General features: G+C 37.1%; 1 protein-coding gene across 1 annotated transcript; it reads left to right on the top strand.

Annotated features, from left to right (window-relative positions):
• On the top strand, positions 1 to 20,946 carry LOC104384991 (transmembrane protease serine 6-like). The gene is made up of 17 exons (XM_009993385.1): positions 1 to 81; positions 359 to 527; positions 904 to 1,028; positions 1,990 to 2,057; positions 2,912 to 3,093; positions 3,187 to 3,225; positions 3,977 to 4,196; positions 6,179 to 6,315; positions 8,297 to 8,394; positions 9,421 to 9,533; positions 10,428 to 10,561; positions 13,529 to 13,633; positions 14,612 to 14,731; positions 15,332 to 15,515; positions 16,207 to 16,478; positions 17,988 to 18,124; positions 20,788 to 20,946. The coding sequence occupies exons 1-17, from the start codon at positions 1 to 3 to the stop codon at positions 20,944 to 20,946; spliced, it is 2,343 nt and encodes a 780-aa protein (XP_009991687.1).
• Positions 20,947 to 21,889: the final 943 nt, after the last annotated feature.

Raw genomic sequence — 21,889 nt, 5'->3', positions numbered from 1 at the left:
ATGATACGGGCTTTCCCATCCAGCCGCATTTCTGTGTACAGCGTATCAGCTCCATATGACTCTGGCCAGACTGCAGGGCAGGTAAGATGCCAGGGCAGGTAAGAAAGAAACTTTACAGCACTAAATGATTGCTTTGCCTGCTGCTGTGTATCGACCTCTGTTCTTCATATGCAGATTGCTCCTAACCAAAGTGATAACAAGTTTCCCCCAGCCCTATGTAGGGGTTTCATGTGTGACATAGCTGAAAAGTGAAAGATGTTATTTTAACTTAAACCTTGTTAAAAACTAAAAAGGCAAATATACTCAAATACTTCTTTTGATGTCCTACTAACTGATGCCTTCCCACGTCTTTCTCCAGGAAAGTCCCCATGTTTGCTACTGCCTGTCCTACCAAGAAAGCTTGTATCAAAAGTGCCATATCTTCGAATGGATGAGGCTGTGTTTCTGGAGAAGATGGCTTCTAGGAATATTACTTACAGTTTCTTTGATAGTTACAGTAATTGTACTAGTCCTGCACTACTCATTCTGTAAGTGTTATGCCTCAGCTTTGTCTGGATGGGATGTTGATTATTTTGCACTGTGTGAATAATAAGCATAAAAGCTCTCCTCTTATCAGCTAAGTGCATAATGTGCATATAAATGACACTTTCTTTTCTCCTTAATGTCTTTTCTACGGCAGCAAAATGAATAATAATGACTGGTTGATAGTTGCAGAAGAATAATGAAGGACTGTATCTTACCTCTAAATATTTTGCTTCTGCTTGTGGATACCATCATTATTGTAACAGCCAGTTTTGCCTACTGATGCCAAGAACAAATACAAGCTTCTGCATGCCTCTTGTTCTGGAAGCTTTTCCATAATGTCTTTAGGTATGCTAATTGTTTTTATCCTTTTTTTCCCAGCTCCAGTTTTTTCCTTCATTTATATTGGTGGAAGTGTAGAAATTCCTAATTTGACTTATACAAATGACCTTAATGATCCAAAGTCACAAAAATTCCTCCTGCAAGCTGAAGCAATCCAAAATTGTGTAAGTTCACACATAAGTATAGCAATAACTTAAAAATATTTATTACAGAATCAGATTAAGAAGAAGATTCCAGTTAGCCACAAGTTGTTTTTATTTTCTTCATAGTAGTATGTTTAAAGCTAGCAAGTGCTTTGGCAGGAATGTAGCTGGACAGCTGAGGCTCTGTGTCTCACAGTAAGGCCAAAATTTACTAGGTAATAAAACCAGGAATTTTCAAGGTTATGGACTAATTATTTTTATTAGTGGGGGGGGGGGGGGGGTTGTTTTGTTTTACTTTACTCAAACACTCTTCCTTGCTACATTTTTCTCTTTGATTTTGTTTTATTTTATTATAGCTCAAATTCAATCCTTAGCTCTTTTATTTTTTTTTGTTTTCCCTTCTTCCTCAAAGCAATGCTTGCCTTCTTGCACTTCTTATGTGAGTTCCTATTCGTGAGATTAGTACTGTTTCCTGAGAACATGTGAAGAGCAACCTTAAACACAAAGCAGTTCTCTGTTAGACTGTACTTCCCCAAAGAGCTAATCTAGTGTCTCAAAGGTGCTTTGTGCACAGTCAATGCAAGTTGCTCGTGTCCAGACAATATGCCAGAAATCTAAACACTAAAGGAGAACCATAAATGTCTTCATAAAGGCGTTGGGTTTTTTTGTGTTTTTTTGTTTTGTTTTTTTTTTTTTTGTTGTCGTTTGGTTGGTTTTTTTTATGGCTAATAATCAAGAGTTATCTCAATGATACTGGAATGTGACTTAAAAGCACACTCATTTATTTATTTATTTATTAATGAATGCAGATTTATGAACCTTACTTTACATCTTTTGTGAAAATGATGGATAGTACTTGTGATATGGGAGGGGGATGAGGAAGGGGAAGGAAGAAATAAGACAAATATTTTATAGAATAAGATAAAGAATAAAGTCAAATGTAACAGTTTTACATTCTGTTTTGCTATTATTCAACTGTCAGTTTGCAGAATTGTATGAGTCTTCATCTTTGGGAAAGTACTACTTGAAGTCTGCAGTGGCTGCTTTCAGGTCAGTTCCAGCATGTGGTATAAATTTCCAATATTTGGTCATGTTTGTCTTTTTTTGTAAATTAGTTATCTGGAAGGAAATGCAGATCTCTATAACAGAGAATAAAAAATGAAAAAATGCACCTAGCTATGTGAGCCAGGAGCTAAGCAGGGTTTTCTTTTTCTCTGTCACTTGCAGAATCTGATTTTGGTTTTGTCTGTTTAAAAGAAGTTCCTTTTTAACTTCTCTAAGCAAAACATAAAGGTATAATTTTGGACAGAGAACTCTATTAAGCTGCAGGAGAGAAATGTAAATACATTGAGCAGGGGGCCACTACTGTCCTGGCAGGCTTTGGAAACTTCTGAAGCCTATTAGCCATTTTGAAAGGGAGAGCATGATGGCCTGCGTCTTTGAATCACTGAAGTGATACTTGGCACACATACAGATTATTTAATTTATCAAGAATTGTGTGAAATGTTGTATCAGCATTTGGGCATAAAGTGATATTGTCTTATAATGTGAAAGTCAATTAAAATACTTTTTAAAGTGTCTAGTCATGTAATATGGTCTTAAAAGTATATCATTATGTGGCAGGGATGGAAACATCCAATTTAACAGAAAATATTGTCAGGATTTTCTGTGAGGTGTGGTTTTCAGCCTCAGTGTGTTACTGTTTAAGCATCATACTTTTAAATTATTTATACTATGTAGAAAAAGCAATTGTTAAACAAGAGATCTTTTTACTACTGTGTTAAACTTTTTCCACAGCAGTTCAACTGCCTATGAAACTGTGTGAACCAAAAATGCAGACTACTGGAAAGCAGATCCAAAATACTAATTAGAGTGTATATATTATACATTTTATTTCCCTGCAGTGAAGGAGAGTCTGGACTTCGAGCTTACTACTGGAAAACATTCTGGGCCCCAAAAGATATGGTTGCTTCTCTTAAAAAATTTATCCCAGTGGGAAAAAAAGAAACCAGTAGTAAACAAGTAGCTCACATGTTCAGTTCTTCTGGGAATGAAGATTTTGATCTCATTACAATGGAGTTTTTTGGTAACAATGTACCTGTCATTTAGCTATTCTCTCTATTTTTCTTTCTCCAGTTTGTGTTTTTGGCTTGTGTAGCTAATAGTTATTAAATTTCAGTTTCAGATTCCACAGAATATGATGTGATGCTAAAATCAGGTAACTTTTCTTCAATCCCAGCTGACATCACTTTGGGGAAAAACAAATCCTGTAACATAAAAATGGCAGTTTGTCAGTTACTCTGATACCTGTAGTGCCTACAAAATAACCAGGGTAGGGACCTAGGGCTGAGATAAAAATGCATTACAGCTCTTATTCTTATGTTCTGACTAGAATGGTTGAAAATTAATAGTTCCCACTGAGTTGCAGTGAGCTGAGGCTCCTTTTCTTGCCATCCTTTATAAAGCTACTATATACAATTATATATAATTTATTTGCCTTGTGATTAGCTAATTTTGCTTATCCATAGTTAGTGATCAGTCAAATGCTGTAAAGCTTGAATTCCCTTTGCCTTGTTTCTTCACATCAAGAACACCTCAAGATTGGCTTCATATTCTTAGCGTTCTCATTGCATGGAGAAGGGTGAAGAGGAAGTGGCGAAGGCAGCAGGAGGATTTAAGCAGAGATGGTAGCAGTTGCAAGCCAAGTCCCCTCCTGCTTGTTGAGTGTGTGATGAGCCTATTGTGGTGAGGTACTGTGCTCCCTTTACCAGAGCAGGGGGAGAGGGTGAAGCAGCCTGGTAGGGCAAAGGGAATAGATTTGTAGAAGGAAGGGATGAGGAAACTAGAGTAGTGAAGAAGAGCAAGTAGGAAGGTGATTGTTGCAGCTTCTTCTGAAATTTTACATAATAACGTAATTTATCTTTCAACTCAACAGTTTTTTAGCCACTGATTTAGCTTCTTTTGTATAGCAGTATCCTTTGACCTGTATACCAAGCCAGGTAACAACAGGACTCTAACTCTGATGAATCCCAAAAAGTCTTTTTATCAATGGAGACTGCGAGTTCCTTCTAATTGTGTGGTGAGACTGGTAGTTATTACTTCACATGGTGTCACTCCAGAGAGCTGTGCATCACACAACTTATCAGCATATGATTTCCTTCTTCCTCTGCAGAACAAGATCATTACAAGGTATGATAGTACAAAGTAAAGATGTTTTATAGAGCTGTGTAGAAATTCTCTGAAACTGTCATGATATCAAAATGATATCTCACAGGCTTCAAAATGTAAGTTTCTGAATACAATTTAATGAAAAATCTCTTTCTTTTCTATTATTTCTACCCTCCCCAATGAATTATAAATTCCTGTGGGTTTTATTCTAATTTATGACTAATTTTTAATGCCTTCAATTTCATGCAGTTACCATCACAACTCAAAAAGAAACAGGCTTCAATTTTTTTAGAGTATTGTATTCTATTACCTTTAGAAAACACGTGTTTTATAGCAATCCAGGCACAGTCAAATCCCTGTTCATAATAGAGGTAGTGTGGAAGGCTCCATTTGCAGAGTCCACTGTGTAATCCATTCACGTAAGTGAGACTGGATGATCTTGTAACCTCCAGCGGCTATACTGCTCCCATTTTTCAGAGTAAAATTTCATGTATGGACATGTTATCCACTTGTCTTCATTAACAAAACTTATCTTCATTAAGAAAATAGAGAAATGAGTTTTAGAATCTGAGGATGGATGGCTTCAAGGGGGGAATTTTAGGGTTTTTTTAAGACTTTTAGGAAGAGGCTAGTTGAGCATGCAGGTTCAGTTAGCAGCGTCTGCAGTAAAGCACATAGTTAGTAATGCTTTAACTGAATTCAAGTGAGTAAGTAGTCCTCTTCAGCTCTAGTAAGACTTTTGTCTCTCTCCTTATGCAGCAAGGTTCAAGAGGTTGCCATTGTTGGCAGACTGTCAGAAAGCCAGGCATGGAGTAAGCACAGGGTTCTTGTAAGGACTTAGTCTTAGATCACGGCACAATGTGGAAAATCCCATTCCTGGTGCTGTGCTGCATGTGCTTTGCTGCTGACTGCAGGTTATTGCCACTGCTGTTACCCCACTGTGCGTTGTTAGCAATGGCTCAGCTTTTTAGGAACCAGAAGTGTAGTCAGTCATGCTGATGAAAGCACCTTGAAGTGAAACCGACACAGGTGTGTGATGTACTGTGTGCACAGTGTATCCGTGCAGCAAGCTCTATAAGAATTATAGACAGACATCAATGTGCAAAGAGCTGGAACAGAAATTTGTGGTGGAAATCATGTTAAAAGACATATGGCACCTCCAAAAATGTCGATTCTTGGTTTTTGGATTTTTTTGCTAGCCTAGCAAATTTTTGGGTTTGCATGTGTCTGTTTCTACTGAAGCTAAAAGCAGCTGGTCACATACTTATGACAGATACAGTGAAACTAATAATGATATCCCTGAATCCATTAAATTATATTGTAGCTGTTACTCCCTGACATCCAGTTCTAAAATTGCATGTAAATGTTTTAATGTACTGTGCATAGGAAAAGAGAAAACAGAATTATTTCAAACGCAGACTTGTAAATTAAAGAAATCCAAAATACACTGTGGATTTTGAAGTGACAGTAAGGATATAAATTAACTAATTATTTAAACAAAAGAAGAAGGAGAATAAATAGTTGCTGTGCATGGGGCTCCATATCTTGTGTGACAGCTGTTGTGAAATGAAACTAAGCTGACTGCTAACAGATTGGAAATGCTTTGGGCTTGTTATCCATTGTGTAGATGTTGCACAATGCTGCTGCACTGGCACTTGTTGCTTTTTCAGTGGTGCTCTCTACTACTCAGTACCACTATCACTACTGAAGTAACATAATCTGGCATTGCCTTTTGGATGCTTCTACAGCTCTGAAAACTTCAGGGCATCTGTTAGACAAGAATATCTGTGATGTTGACCCTGTGTGATTCAGCCTTAATGCTAGGAAACTCTAGCCTTTCATGTGGTACCAACCAAGTGGAACAATAAAAGGGAAGTGGTAGCCAAGGGAATACTTCTGAAACAGATGACCAGATGAGTGTTCCTTCTGACGACTTCTCAACAAAGATTACTGGAATGTGGGGATTAGTATGTGTTTTTAATGCAGTTTTTGTAATATTTCAGATGGTGTGGATCTGGGGCTTGGACATCTGTGGTACGTTTAACTTCATCAAGTAATGTAATGTTGCTTACCTTCTCATTGGACCGAAGAGAAGAAAACAACATATTAAAAGCTCACTTTCAAGCTATTCCTAAAATCAGTGAGTAATTAACGGAAAAAGCTATTTGATGTAAGCATGCTTATTCCTCTTGTTGCATCTAGAAAAGCTGAAATTACCTGAGCACATATGAGAGGAGGGAATGTTGTAATATAACTAAAAGAATTATCATTCTGATCCACTTTTTAAAGAGGAAAAAAAAAAGTCTGAGAACTGAACAAAGAATAGAGAATGTTCTTTGGCCTAGGAGACTTTTTAGCTTCCTGATTACTACCCAAGCCATCTTTCCCAGGCATTACACTTACTACAATGTTAACATTGAGCGATAGAACAGTCAACCACATGCTCTATGTGTCTATCCAAAGCTAGACAGCCCCTGTGGCAAAGCAGCACTTCTATCAGTTTTGGCAATCTATTCCCAGCTCAGGGAATGTGTGTTTCATCAAAACCAAAACCACACACAAATACTTGTAATTTGTCTTTGATCTTTTCTGAAAGCACTCTTCAGTGTAGTTAACTGCATAAAAAATAGTGTATTCATGATTCAGGAAGTGTATTCCAAACCTATGGAGAACTATGAAATTTGCAGGAGTCTTCAGTGATTGGTGAAATATTTTGAATAATGATAAACTGTTTTTATAGGAGACATGGGACCCTCATAAGTGAGAGTTTGGCCACAGTTGGTTGGTAAGGTCTAAGGAATAATATTAGCCCACTATTAAACAGGAGAGGTGAACTAGTCACCAGCAATGCTGAAAAGGCAGAGGTCCTCAACACTGTCTTCACCTCTGTCTTTATCAGTGATGTTGGGTACTAGGCCTTAGGAACAGAAGTCCAGGCTGATGCAGACACCAACCCACCATCAATGGAGGAAGAGCTGGTGTCTCAACTATTACAGGAGCTTGACCTGTAAAAATCTGTGGGCCCAGATGCCATACACGCTAGGGTGTTGGGAGAGCTGGCTGATGTCGTTGCAAAGCCACTCTCTATGATATTTGAGAAGTTGTGGAGATTGGGAGACATCTCAGAGGACAGGAAGAAGGATAATGTCATGCCCATCTATAAGAAGAATTCAAAGGAGGACCCAGATGATTACAGACCCATTAGCCTCACTTCAGTCCCTGGGAAAGTCATGGAGCAAATCCTCCTGGGGACAGTTACAAGCCAATTGAAGCCCATGCTTGGGAAAAACCCATGTGGATTTACCAGGGTCAAATTGTGCTTGACAAACCTGATTGCCTTTTACAACATAGTGACCCACTTGGTTGATGCAGAGTGAGTGGTGGACATCATCTACCTGGACTTCTCCAAGGCTTCTGATACAGCTCCCCACAGCCTTCTCCTGGAGAAATTAACTCATTGCAGCCTTGACAAGTGGTTCTGAAGATGGGCACCTCAAATAGCATATATCCCAGGTTTTGCCACAAAATGTTGGTATTTTCAGATTGTCTTAATTTCTGTTATATTCATGTTTGCATTTACTCTGCTACCTAAAGGAAGCAAAAAACATGAAGGACTGGCTATCTGGGAGAGTTCTTGGTAGAAAATAAAACCTCAAATACGTTGTTCAAATGTGGCATGAATTTTCAGACAGAGAACTGATACACAAGCTTTCTGGTTTAGGTGAAATTAATCAGAGGTTTCACTCATTGGGCTAATTGGTTTTTAATTTTTGAAAAGGTCCACAGAAAGCCCAGAAGTAAATTGGACAGAAGAGGTTTGTTTTTTTCCATGTTTACTTGCATTTTCCACTTACTACAAAAGAACATTTAAAAAAACCCTAGAGTCAGAGGTGTTTTGTGCTTATCCTTTATTGTAATTTGTTCCAAAAAGAAGAGAAATTCAGAGTGATGGAGAGGTGGCAGTTGCATGATTTTCTGTAAATACAGGCAAAACCTGAGTTTCATACCGTCACAACACATTCTTCTAGCTCTGTACATAGATAAGGGTCCAGGCAAGTGAAACAGGTTCTGCACTTCAGCCCAGCTGAGATAATTGTGTTCCCTGCTGATTTCTCTCCTAGTGTGTGGTGGTCATTTTATTTCCTGGAATGGGACACTGAGTTCTCCTTATTACCCAAGTTACTACCCACCAAACATTGATTGCAGCTGGATCATCAGAGTAAGTGCTGGGAACTCTTCAAACATTGATGACTTTGCTTTGTGTGATTTAGGAATAAAATTGGGAGAAATCACTTTCAGTGTGGGTGAAATGAAGGAAAAACATACTAAGACCCCTGCACCTTACTTCTTCTCAGGCACCTATTTCTTTTCTGTCCTATGGACAAGTGTCAAGTATAGGAGGGAAAAATTGTCAGCTTCCAGAAGGCTGAGTATTACTCATGACAGAAGCAAAGTAATGGGTCAGATGACAACTCCTGGCAGCCAGAGAAAGTCACTAATATTCAGGGTTTCTTCTATGTCAGAAAGAAAAAATGGTCATGTAAATCATGCCTCATATGATGGAGACCACACTGTTTTGCCCTGAACCCTGCAGAAACAGGACCTTCCCTCATGCAGAATTTCACTTCTGGATTTCCAGCAAGGCCTTTTGAAGGACTTAGAATCAGCTTGTGATTTCCACCAACTTTCTGGTGTCTTTATCTATTGCTCCATTAAGTATTTCACAATTTTTTTTCCTTTCCCTGGAAAATGATGCTCTACATGTCTGTGAGTTGGTAACAGTCTCAACATTTTACTTGCTCAATTAAAATTATTAATATCATGTAGCACAAAACTCTCATCTGTATGCAGGAAAAGGAAGAAAATGGCTTTCTAAAGCAGAGAGGTTGTAGCTAATACAGTTGAGTGACTAGCTGCCATAGGTATCTTAAATCTCTTATTTGACCTACAGAAACAAGTGGCAGTACATTCACAGCATGTACCTCAGTTTGTGCTTTGTGCTAGCTGCAGAAAGGCTTACACTCCCTTATCTGGCACAGTCTGTCTGAAGTTGGGTATAAAAAGATTTCTATACATGTTTAAAATAGCATCTTTTTTTGATTGTTTGAAGGTGCTCATTTGCATAATAAAACTGTAGTATTTTCAATGTGATAATAAAGTAAACCAAGATTTACCCTCTTAGAATCATTGGCTTTTTCATTTTGTGGATGTGTGTGTTAGGATATTTATCCTTTGACTGTTTTAGGCACCATTGCCTGGTTACAAGCTCTCATTAAAAATTCTCATAATCCAAATTCAAGAGAAGTCCCCAGGGTCCAGTAAATGTGATAAAGACTGGCTAGAAATTGATGGGATTAGGTGAGTAAATTCACTGTTTTCTGACATTAATTTGCACTTTGGTTATCTGCACAGCTCTACTTAAGAAAAAACACCTCACAACTTCCAGCACAGAAAGATACATTTCAAAAAGAATTGGCATGCTTCCACTGAATTTTGGCAGAATAATGGTATTAATCCTGGCCTACTACCAAACATTTGTCATCATGTTAATTTAAGCTTCCTGCCTTTTTCACGGTTTTATGCTTTTACTTACTTTGTTGTTTCCCTTAAGAGCAGCTGCAGTTCAACTCTAAATTCCTGGCAATGGTCTTGACATGGGTGAAGAGCCTGCGTCATTTGAAGTTTCATTTCCTTTATCATTTGCTCTTCAGTGAATGTAATTATTTTCTGTAAATAAGACAAATTGCAATATGTGTGCTTTAAAAAAAAAAAACCAACAACCAAATAAAAAAAACCCCAAAACAAAAAACAAACAAAGCCCCAATGAAAAAGTACTCAGAATTATTTGTCACTTGGAAGGTTTGTATTGAAACCAGCAACAGCTGTTGGATTTGTCTGTATGACTCCATTACTGGATTTGTAGATTTTGGTTTTGCAAACCCAAATGGGAAATCTGAAATCAAGCATCCTTAGAAATGGTTTGTATTTATTAGGTAGATTCTGACATTGATCATCTTGCTGAGCTTTGTTTCAAAGCCTGCTCGTCCCAGAAAAGTTGTGGAGCGGAATGTATTTGTAAACGGGCTTTCTAATGCTTCTATTGAGCTGCTTTAACACTAAAAAAAAATTCTGATTTTTATTGCATTGTTTTAAAGATTTTTGTCATTGGTACCCTTCAGTAAAAGGAGAGGTAGCTGGATGGTAATGGTCAGCTTGGTTAGAAATTAAATATTATCACTTTTGCCTTGCTAGATACTGTAAAGCTCTCTCAGAAAACAACAGAAACAAAGAATATGGCTATTCTGTTGCTATCAACTTCCATTCTGATGAGCTGGTCACCCACAGAGGGTTTTATATTGAATACAAAGCCTTCAGTTACACAGACCGTAAGTGAATAAGCTTTAATTTTTAAGGAAAAAACATTGAGAAACGATGTGTGACAGACTAATCACATACAAACTGACTTGCCTTATTTTCTTAATGTAATTGCAAGAGAGAACTGCTTAAAATGATATTATGTATTTAATTGAACAGTTGCGCAAAATTGTTTAAAGAAGCTTTTAGAAGCTAGTACTTATTTTCTAACTTTCAACAACACTTCTGTAAAATGGAAAGTAAAATAAAATTTCCCAGTTTCTGTAGATGTAACTATTTGACATCTTGACTTCTAACATTTTAAAATAGCCAGGCTGCAACACGGAAACAGTATGGCAGAGACGCTTTAAGCATGATTCTTCTGCCAATCATGAAAGTCAGTCTTTTCCTTAAAATTGCACCTCATCTTCCAGATTTGGAAAAATTAAGTTTTCACTGAGAGTTAATGAGAACCACTTGCTAGCAGGTGTTGCAGTAATATGACTGGGTTTCTTACAGACATTTTCTGACTCCACAGTCTCTGGACTTCTGGAGAAGTGTGAGGTTTTATTTTTTGTGGGGAAGTGCTTTCAGATGGTGGGAAAAGGATTTTCCAAAAATACTGTATATGTACTCGTGATATTCTTAGAAAAGAAACAACTGCAGTATGTTCTTTGTAAAATCCTTCTTAGTAATTTCCAGAAACCATTTTTTTTGTTGTTGTTTTGAAGCCAACCAACTTCTTTGTCCCAATTAACCAAGGTAGCCGAAATTTTCCATTATTTCAGAATATCACATCAGTTTGTCAAACCTCATCAGATCCTCAGCTTGGTTGACTGAGTGTAGTTCTGCTTGTTGCTGACTTGGAAGTATTTATATGTTCAGATCTCTGGTACAGCTTCTTGCTTCATGTCTTTCATTAGGAGGAAGTGGCAGATGTGGTCAGTCGTTCTGTAGGATTCGGATATTACAGGGATTTCTTTTTCCGCTACTGTGTGTCTTTTTCCACTGGAAAAAAAGTTGCAAACTTTACTGTATTCCGTGGTTACTCTTGTTATTGCCTCAAAAATGGTTCAGAGAGGAGTCAAAGTCTAAAAACACCTTTTTCTACAGAGAAATATCATAGCGTCAATATTATTAACTTAAGTGAAAGATATTCTTGGTGAAAGGCTGTTTCAGAATGAAAATTCTAATTTTGAATATTGTTTGACAAAGCACTTACATCATACATGAAGCTGGTGTGTAGTAGTACAGAAATTAATTTTTACAACATTTTAATGACAGGAAATCTGTAGTTATAAAGCTAAGGAGAATGCCTAGTTTTGACTTGTTTCTCTTCTTTTTTTCCTGCTCTCTCCTTAAGATGCTCCAGTGTAAGAAATATTACCTTAACAAATTGAAGAGGTGTACACTGTCAGTAGTATTTATATATCTATGTTCAATCGCTTTCAACATGTAGAGTGAAACACTGAACGTGAATTTAATTTTCTAAGTCCATTTAGGTGAATATCAATTAATTTAATTCAGACTGCTTGATAAAGATCTTTGGCAGATTATCTCAAGGAAGATACATTTCCTTTTTTAACATTCAACTTAGTTTATAAGTTACACTAGTCTCAGTTTTTAATAGCCATTTTAATATTTTATCATGGTCCAGTCCTCCATTAATCTGTTTAAACTGACAGCATTTCTGGTGCCATTACATTTGTATTTTTCTAGCTTGTCCTTAGATGTGCAAATAGTACAGGCAATCAGTCAAGCAATTCCAGCCTTCAAGCAATCAGTCTGAAGGCTGGAAAGGCTGCTCAAATGATTGTGGAGAATTAGATCATAATAAGGCAATTATCTCTTGTTTGTGTTCTCCTGTGAACAGTTTGTTCATGGAAATTTAGAGACTGGCTGAAATTATCTCTAAAATATTGGTGGCTATCCCCAAGATCACATGAAATATGTGGGTGAAGATCTAAAAGTCTGGGGAAGAGGTTGTGTAAAGCATCTCTAAAGAGAGCAGGAAAAATCGGGGGAATTTTACACCGATCTTTTCAAGTCAAGCTTCCAAAAAAAAATTAAGCAACAAGTGGTCAAACTAAACTATTTGTAAATGGTTAAAAAGTTTTACAAACCAGCATGGAATTTTTTATTTTGTTTAGTTCTCTGCTGTGGAAGGATAAATAGAGGAGAAACTGTACTTTGACACTGTCTTGTGTGACAAACTTATCAGTAAGTAAGGGAAACACAGTGAGGAAAAAAACATAGAAAACTGTTTCCAGAGAATGATTGTCAATTACTCGTTACCAGAATATTTTAATAGTTTTTCTGTCAACATCTGTTATGGGACATCTTATAATTTTTGTTACTGAGCTAAGTGATGGATTAGAGAGGGTGCTTATTAAATAAAGTGCCACACAATAGAAAGAGGGATGGATTTATAAATGAACCTGACAAACTGTAAAATGTATTTAGAGAAAATTATATTCCATTCAATAAAGACCTGAACTTCAGCCATCAAGTACACATGTGCATTGCGTACATAGCTTTTCTGCTGAAAAATGGCTGGGGGGTGATACTGGCTCAAAAGCTGACTTGAGAATCACAAAGTTATGAAATTTTCTGTGTGTACTTGCTTGTTTGGTGTTTTGTTTTTGTGTTCTGAAGTGTCACACTAGGATGTAAAACAGGAGTTCGAAAAGATCTTCCCAGTCACCAGTGGGGAGGCTTCATCTAGCGTACTGTACTGAAATTAGGTGCTGCACATCAAGGAAGATAGGGAACAATTAAGAGATGCCAGAGAGTGACCAGAACGTAATGCGAGGTCACAGAGCAGAGCAGAATGTAGTGCAACAAGTGTCTCCATCACTGAAGGCTATCAAAACCTCAGCAGACTAATGTCTGGCAGAGATGGCAGAGTAGCATCAAAGTGACCTCTGGTAGGCAGTGTCATACATGGCTGCTAGTCAACTATTCGGATTACGAAGCATTTACAGACTTTTCCTCTTCAGGTTGTAATCCAGAACAGTCAGACTGTGGCGATGGGAAGTGTAAGCAACAGTATAAGACTTGTAAAGATGACAGTTGTGGGGAGGACAGTGATGAAAACAGCTGCTGTAAGTATATACTTTTAGCTATTTTCCAAAAGATGGTGGAAGGCAGAAGCAGGAATCTGCTTCTTTCAATAGATAAATGTAGTATTTCTATATATATTTTTTTCATAGCACAAAGTACAATTTTCATACTAGTAAAAGCAAAGCATGCAGAGTACAGCTACTTCTTGGGAAAATCTAACAAGAAATGAATTAAGATCCAAGATAAATTAACTTTAGTTAGATGACCTTACCAAAGCTTGCTGTTGATCCTGTCAGAAAAGCGTGTTTTTCTCAGCTGCTGCCAAATGAGTACCAAACAAGGTAAGGGAGGGAGACAAAATAGCTTTGGGACTTTTGTCCTTTGCCACATGCATGGTCTCTTTAATTTAGATACACCATGATTATGGACATTGTTGGTACTACTAATGTCTCCCTAGTGACTTGCTGTATTTTGACTTTATAATTTTTGCCTCACTTTCAATCTTAGGTCCTTGAGGCATCCAGGAGGATGTCCTTGTTTGCAAAAAAAATTAATTCCTACCACTGTTCAGAGGCCACTGGTATACAGCTGATACTAAGAATGATATTGTTGAGAAGAATCTGTCAAGATTCCCACATGGTAAACTGTGAAATTTTGTGGAGGGAGATACAAAGCTCTTCCACACTTTTCTCAACCTTCACTTAAAACCAACAGATCCGACAAGCGTATCTTGCTCAGTTTAGAGTTAAATAAAATTGAAGTGAGAACAGTTGGAGGCTTTTCTTTCTTATTGGACAGTGGAGACTGAAATTAGTGTGATTGTTACTCAGAGAAGAACATTCCCCCTATCCCCTCTCCTTGGAGGGACCAGTGTACACCAGTACAGACTATAGCTGTAAGACAACTGGAATATGTAGCTTTGAATGACTTTCACCACTGAATACATTGGATGTGCAAGTTTTTTTAATAATTGGAAATCATGACTCGAAACATGTGACACTATTTTCTCTCTTTTTCAGCCTACAAAAGTTGCTCCCCTTATGCATACAAATGCCCTAATGGAAAATGCTTGCTGAAACCAAATCCTGAGTGTGATGGGAAAAGAGACTGTGCAGATGGATCTGATGAAGTTAACTGTGGTGTGGTAACACTTAAATAAAAATAATTTAATTACTTGGGAAATGGAGTGAGGAATATGTGTTATAGTCAAGCACTATTGAATTAAGAATTTATTAAATCAGGTGTGAATTTATTTATTTTTTTAAATCTCCTGATAACATCTGTATGAAAATATCTGTCTTGAATTTGCACTGTTTCATTTTAAATCCACCGATCCATCCTATGGTGACTCATTTCAAGCAATGCACACTTCCAGATTAAGCTGGTAGGACTTTGTGCTTGTTTGAGCTGAATGAGATGCAGTCAAGGTGCTGTGTATGTAAGGGGGAGACAGATATTTTATTCCAGTGAACTTTAGGAAACAACTCAGCTTAGAATTGTGCTAAATGTCTTTTTGAGCTACTAACCTCTTTAGAAAGCTGTAATGATTGTTTTATCCCAGACATGCCTACTGAGTGAAAACGAGCAGGTACTCTTTTTACGAGTTGTACAGTAAGAAAATGTTTGGGGTTTTTTCCAACAACTTTGAGGTCCATGGATACAAATTTAAGTATTAACCATAGCAAAGCAAAGTCAGCTTATGTTTTTTTGTTACTATTTTATTCAATTATTTCTACTAGCCTGTGGAAGACATCAGCTTAAGAAAAACAGAATTGTTGGAGGTGAAGATGCAAGATCTGGAAAGTGGCCTTGGCAAGCAAGTTTACAGATGGGAGCACATGGCCATCTATGTGGTGCATCTGTTATTTCTGATAGGTGGCTCATATCTGCTGCCCACTGCTTCCTGGATTCTGCTTCTGTGAGGTATGAAGAAGTTACAGTGTCACGGAATATTTGCGGTTTAATAACACTACAGTGTTGCTTTCAAAAGTCTGCAGTAACTATTCCCTGTGTAGATAAGTAGATTCAGTGGATAAATCTGTGACATGCTAGCACTACCTGAATCCTCAAATATTATATTCTGCTGGCTTCAAAAGTCCCAAGTGTCTGAAGTAATTATTTTGCCTCCATTACTAGCCAATCCTGCATAATAAAACACACCGTTTTGTTATATTTAGGGTAAAGACCATTTTTTAAGAAGGCAGGGATTTTCTGAGCGTAAGCAATGGTCTTTTCTCCCAAGGAAAGGACTATTTATCAATAAATGGAGTGTAAAACTCATGTTCAATTTAGGTAGTGAAAATTGAAAAGACATGCCTCCTACGTGTGGTAAACAGAGTTTAATAATACACTTGTCTGACTTCCAAAGCATGGTGCATTACAAGGAAGTGGTCTTACAGCTCCAAGACATTGTAATTATTTTCAAAATGGTAAGTAAAATCATTACTTAATATTTGGGGGAGACTGTATAGTGCATTTGTCTTCCTAAGTGGCATTCTACTCCATTCACTTTGGTTTTCATGTATGTCTTCAAATTCTGAAAAGTAGATTAAATGGGATAAAGTGACACTGCATTACTTTCCAACGGGATGTTCTCAAAGCATTCTCTTTACAGATACTCCGAACCTTTGGGATGGAGAGCATATATGGGCTTACATACTATTAATGAAAAAAACAATCGTGTAGCTGTGAGATCAATCAAAAAGATTATTGTCCACCCACAGTATGACCAATCTATCTCAGACTATGACATTGCTCTGTTGGAAATGGAGACACCTGTGTTCTTCAGTGAGCTGGTACAGCCCATTTGTTTACCCAGCACCTCTAGAGTATTTGTTTATGGAACTGTCTGCTATGTAACTGGCTGGGGAGCCATAAAAGAAAATAGTATGTTAATTTCCTGAATATACTTCTTGCAAGTTTGCCTTAATTTTAAATTCTAAAAATGAATTATTTGTAGTTGTAAGAAAAAAGAACTGTGGTTTACTTAGCAGGCCTATAAAAAGGAAGCAAATATCCCCTTAGCTGCAGTCTGGGGATTCTGAATATTTGCTTGGATGGCAGATGACAAGTGTTGTCAATACATGTACTTGGATGTCACAAACCATTGAAAAGCAAATTATCATAGATTTACAAAAATGTATCCTTTTTCATGCTCATGGCTTGTTTTATCTGCTGAATTGGTCATAAGCAATCTACAGGTAAAGAAAACTGTGACTTGCATCTTACCACTTACCCCAGAGACGACTGTCTCTAAGACTGTGTTTGACAATGAGGCCATGAACAGCAATAATTGCAAAAATATAGTGGAAAAAAATATGTTACTTAACCAAAGGCAATTTAATGTGTGCCCCATGAAGAGTTCTGCCTGCACAGCTTGGGCTACCATGCTGCAGAGGGGAGGCAGAACAAAAGCAGACTTGGAGAGGGGAAGGGCAGGAGTCCATGGGATCTTGGTCCTGCCTCAGCTCCTCATGACTGCAGTGGTCCCCAGAATCGCATTGAGATGTAAATCCTCATGTTTGATCAGAAGTCATGTGTCTGTGGTAATTATGGCTTTCGTAATATGCATTTAAAAAAAAAATATTCTAGACAATATTATAACAGCATAACAAAGTGCAAATGGCTATACAATTGATGCCTTCTTATAATGTCTTGCTTTTTAACAAAAAATGAAGGTAATATTTAAAAATCAGTATCATGATATGTGAAAAAACCCACATTTTTTCACCTTACCTGTTTCATTCCCAGTCCACCCTCAGAGTCAAATGAGCAAACAAATCAAAACTCAGTACTTCTTCTGATCATCTGGGTATTGAAAAGGTTATGTTCATTGTTGAGCCAAAACATGACTGAGGATACTTAGTTTGCAATGACACCTTATGCCAAGAGTACAGAATTAAGCCCTTTAGCATCACTTTTGACTTACACTTTTGATTTTTAAAAATACTTTGTCCCCATCAACTTCATTCCTCAGGTCCTTTCCTAGAAGTGAGATGATAGAGTGTAAAAATATAATTTACTTGGACTTGGACAATAATTTGAGCACAAATAATTACAAGCTTTTGGCATAATTTGAAATTACATGCAAAATTAGTCACATTTTGTGGAATCTTATAATTGGCACGGCTTTTTTTTTACTGCTTTCTAACAGAAGTTGTTCATGAGGGTAAAGACTAAGGAAATGGAAAGTCAGGACACAGGGACCTCTATGTCCAGAGTGTAGAATAGACAAAGCTGAGGGCAGGCAGCAGCTGAAGGAAGGGGAACTGCTCTCCTGCCATTAGCTGAGTAGATTTTGAGTTTGAATCAATTCGCTTCTCTTTTGACAAGTGATATCTCTGTAAGAATTCTGTACCATCATAACTCCTACAATACCATTTGGGGTTTTTTTAGGTCATCTTTCCAAAACACTGCAAGAAGCTCGAGTGAGAATAATTAACCAAAGTGTTTGCAACAAGCTGTATGATGATCTTATCACATCGCGTATGCTGTGTGCTGGGAATCTTAATGGTGGTGTTGATGCATGCCAGGTAATATGGAACTTGTAGGGAATTTTTTTTTAGGGAAACTACAAAGAAATAATTACTTTCATTAGAAACCTGTTTAGAGTAGTGGGTTATTTGTGATTTTCTTTTTTTCTTAGTAATAAAGTAAGATGGCTTGAGTGTGTGGCTTATTTAATATTGCAATTAAAGGCTCTGCAAAATAAGGAAGGAAATTTGGCACAGATAATCTCTGAATCTCTTGAGAAATGTTCCTTTGCAAAGATAAGGGATAAAAGGTGTCAAAGAATTCTTTTTCCTCTTCAACTGTTACATTTCCCATAAAAGAACCAAGATGTAAAGTTAAAGGGATTGCAGTTAGGCCTGTCAGTGATGTATACTATACATAGTGATTTTTTTCCTTTTTTGATGTCTAGATTAATGTGGGATTAATAAAATACTATAACAGAGAGATGAGTAATGTATTGTTACAGTTACAATGAAATACAAAAAGGCAGAGGAAAGCTGGGTCTGGTAAATGCAGTTGCAATGCTGGTTTTCAGTTTCATATGTTCATTCATGTGTATAATTACAAGTTTTGATTACATCATGGTGTTGTAAGCTATATGACCTAGTTTAGCTGCACACACAACTAGAAACTGCTCTTTGGAAGTACTTAATTGTCTTGGTTGTGTCTTTCTTCTCAGTTATTAGACTAGATGAGTACTTTATTAGGATTTAATTTATTATGAATATCCACTTTCAAAATTACAAACAAGATCCTTGTATGAGTTACTGTGTGTAAAGGGAGAGAAATGTGTTACTGATTCTAGATTGTGGTAATTTGATAGAACTTTTCTGTAATGTATTTTAATGTAATAGGATAATTTTGCAAGATCTTATTTCTTAATGGGTTCAACCTCTTTATTACAGAGTAGATTATTTGCAGGATTTCCTGTGGTCTCAAAGTTCTAACTCAATGAATTATTTTTGTTGACTTTATGTGCAATTTGCTTATAAACTTAGATTTTGAAATTGTTTTGCAAAATATGTTGTTTTAGAAGCCTGATATTCCTAAAAAAATAATAATAAATAAATAAAAAATTAAAAGACTTGCTTAAGAAATTACCTTGAATTTGTAGATGGACATTTTAACCAATTTTGTTATATAGCTATCTGGTCAACCCAGTTTGTAGCACTGTTTCAGCCCCTAGCATGCTGACCCTCTGGGCCCTTAAGTTCCTAGACTGAGGAGTGCCTTTGCTATTTCTTTCTTTTCAGTCTGTAGTATATTTCCTCTGCAGAGGAATCATGTTGGCAGTTCAGGAAATTACCACAGCACCCCAAAACCCTTTTACTGCTATTCCAGACTGATTTTTTAAATTTCTTCAGGGACACATAAGCTGTGCATGTACTGCAAAGGTTATGTGAAGCTTCCAAATACCTTTCATATTTTGAGGATGTGACACTTACCGTGAGAAGTTAAACATTTCTCTTTCAGACCATGTTTTCTTATCACTCTAGGATGTTCCTTCTTCTTGGTTCCTCTTTTTAGGTTGCTTTCTCTCCACCAGAATACAACCCCTTTGGACTCTCACAACTGCCTATGTAACTGGTCTGCTTTCTCAAGTCACTTTGAGATCAGAGTCTTGGATTACCAAAATTGCCAGTATGACAGCAGTCTGAGAGAGAGGAAGAACTGTTCTGGGTTCTTTTCTTGTCTCTAGATAATTATTTTTGATAGGATGATGAAGGCTTTCTATTGCTACTCTTTTCTCAGTACATGGTTTTCTTCTGACCTTGACCATGTTTTATCTCCAACTGGAGGCAGCAAACAAATTGAAGGCTCAACTTGGAGGCTGATGACTGCCTTCTATGCATAAGGAACAGCTGCAGAGATGAACTGCTTTCATAACTGCTCAGAGTTCTGTGAACTGGGCTGGTCACAGGAGGCATGCAAAGTTAAAACAATGAAGGGCACAAAGCATTTTTGACTGCAAGTGCATTTCAATCCTGTGAACTGAACTAAATGGGAATTTTTACTTCTCTACATTGCTGCACAGAGATGCGTGTTCCCTTTGAGAAGCCAGTTATTTATACATTCCTTAGTCCTTGTTCCTCCTTTCCCTCTGTGAGTGTAAGCATAGTCTTGATTATGAAAACACTGATAATGCTTAATTGTACCAGGTTTGTTTTTTGGTTAGATGTGGGAGGGTTTTTTGCTTTTTTTTTTTTTTTTTTTTTTTTTTCTGGGGTTGTGTGGTTATCTTTCTATTCCTATATAATAGACACTAGAAACGTTCTGCCTTCAACCTGTGAACAATTTATGGTCAAACGGTAGCAGAATTCCTACTTCCCATCCCTGTCTTCTCCTCTTCTCACTCAGCCTGAGATAAGTTGTTTTAGAAATTCTGTAATGCAACATTAGCAATAATATTTTTTAAACAACTTCTTGCTACTGTTTTATATTGATTAGTGTGCTATTCTGTAAGTTAAAACAAATTGAATAAATCTAACATCTAGCTGGGTACTTTCTATACAAACTATGATTCTAATATTAAACTGTAATCTGAGAAAGAGAGGGACAGGTATTTACCTAAATATAAAGATATTTATTTATATTTTTAAACAACATAACTTTTGTTACAGTGCTCTCTGTGTGTGTGTTTGTGTGCATGTATATGCTAATGGCCAAACTCCCTTTATTTTAGGGGGATTCTGGAGGTCCTTTGGCCTGCACAGGAAAGGGAAATAGATGGTACCTTGCTGGCATTGTGAGCTGGGGTGAAGGATGTGCTCGGCGTAATCGTCCTGGTGTATACACGAAGGTGACAGCACTGTATGACTGGATTCGTCAGAATGCAAACTGATGTGCCAAGGAGAGGGTGCAGATCATCTCCCTTATGAAAGCTGCTTCCTATCGTCATCTGTCATGTCCACCCCTGATGATATATCATGAAAATGTCATTGACTCTTTCTCTGTGGAAGAATGTACTTTCTTAAGGAATAAACAATCATTTGTTGTTCAATCAGCAGTTGCTGTTCAGATTCAGACCAACATCAGGTCCTTTATGGATTCATCTTCCTTATTCCCATCAGCAGACACAGCAAAGCATTTAAAAAAAACCAACAAACATAACCTGGGTTGGAACCTATATAAAAAAAACCCAGTCAGATCTCTTTTTTACAGATCTTCTCCCCTCCTTCCATCTCCCTTGCTATGTGTATATGTCCATATATAATAGATATGTGTTTATTTCTACATACACAACCTGGATATTCATGGCCATATCCCATATATACTCAACTCATACATGTTACCTTAGACATGTTGCAGGATTCTAAACATAAATTATTATTTCATACGTGTTGAAAAGTCAAGTACTATGATCAATATAATTGACAAAGCTGAGATGAATTCAGTCTCCAGTTATGCTGCCACTGGATGACCATTCCTTTCTGGGCTGTCTCCTGGCCTATGAAAAATTTATTACACAAGCTATACTCAAAGCCTATATTTTAAGGGGGTTATTATCTTTAAAGTCTAGTCAGTCATTCACATCTTCTTTTTTCAATAAACACACGCTAAAAAATGCAAGAGCTATGTTTTATTCATTTGATGGTGCCTCTGAAATCCTAATCCTCAGGTGCAACCAGAGCTACACTTGAACCTTGGACTTTCCTCTTTTTCCTCTTTCTAAGCCTAACTTGCCTGTTTCCTGAAGCGCACATTTAAGGGCACAAGTTTCTTTTCCTTATATTGAAACAAGAGATGTCTTCACTAGCAAAGAAAACAGTTTTCTTTTCCCGACG

The sequence above is a fragment of the Chaetura pelagica genome, unplaced genomic scaffold, assembly GCF_000747805.2.
Source record: "Chaetura pelagica isolate M959 unplaced genomic scaffold, ChaPel_1.0 scaffold101, whole genome shotgun sequence".
Lineage (NCBI taxonomy): Eukaryota > Metazoa > Chordata > Aves > Apodiformes > Apodidae > Chaetura > Chaetura pelagica.
Note: the sequence above shows the minus strand (reverse complement) of the source record. Positions and strands in the feature narration are given on the sequence as shown.

What these genes read in the sequence shown, in the direction of transcription:
- LOC104384991 (XM_009993385.1), top strand. Translation starts at nt 1, where the DNA reads ATGATACGGGCTTTCCCATCCAGCCGCATTTCTGTGTACAGCGTATCA. An exon ending in AGTCCTGCACTACTCATTCT is followed by an intron (nt 528 to 903) that starts GTAAGTGTTATG and finishes TTTTTTTCCCAG; the next exon opens with CTCCAGTTTTTTCCTTCATT. An exon ending in CTGGATTCTGCTTCTGTGAG is followed by an intron (nt 15,516 to 16,206) that starts GTATGAAGAAGT and finishes TTCTCTTTACAG; the next exon opens with ATACTCCGAACCTTTGGGAT.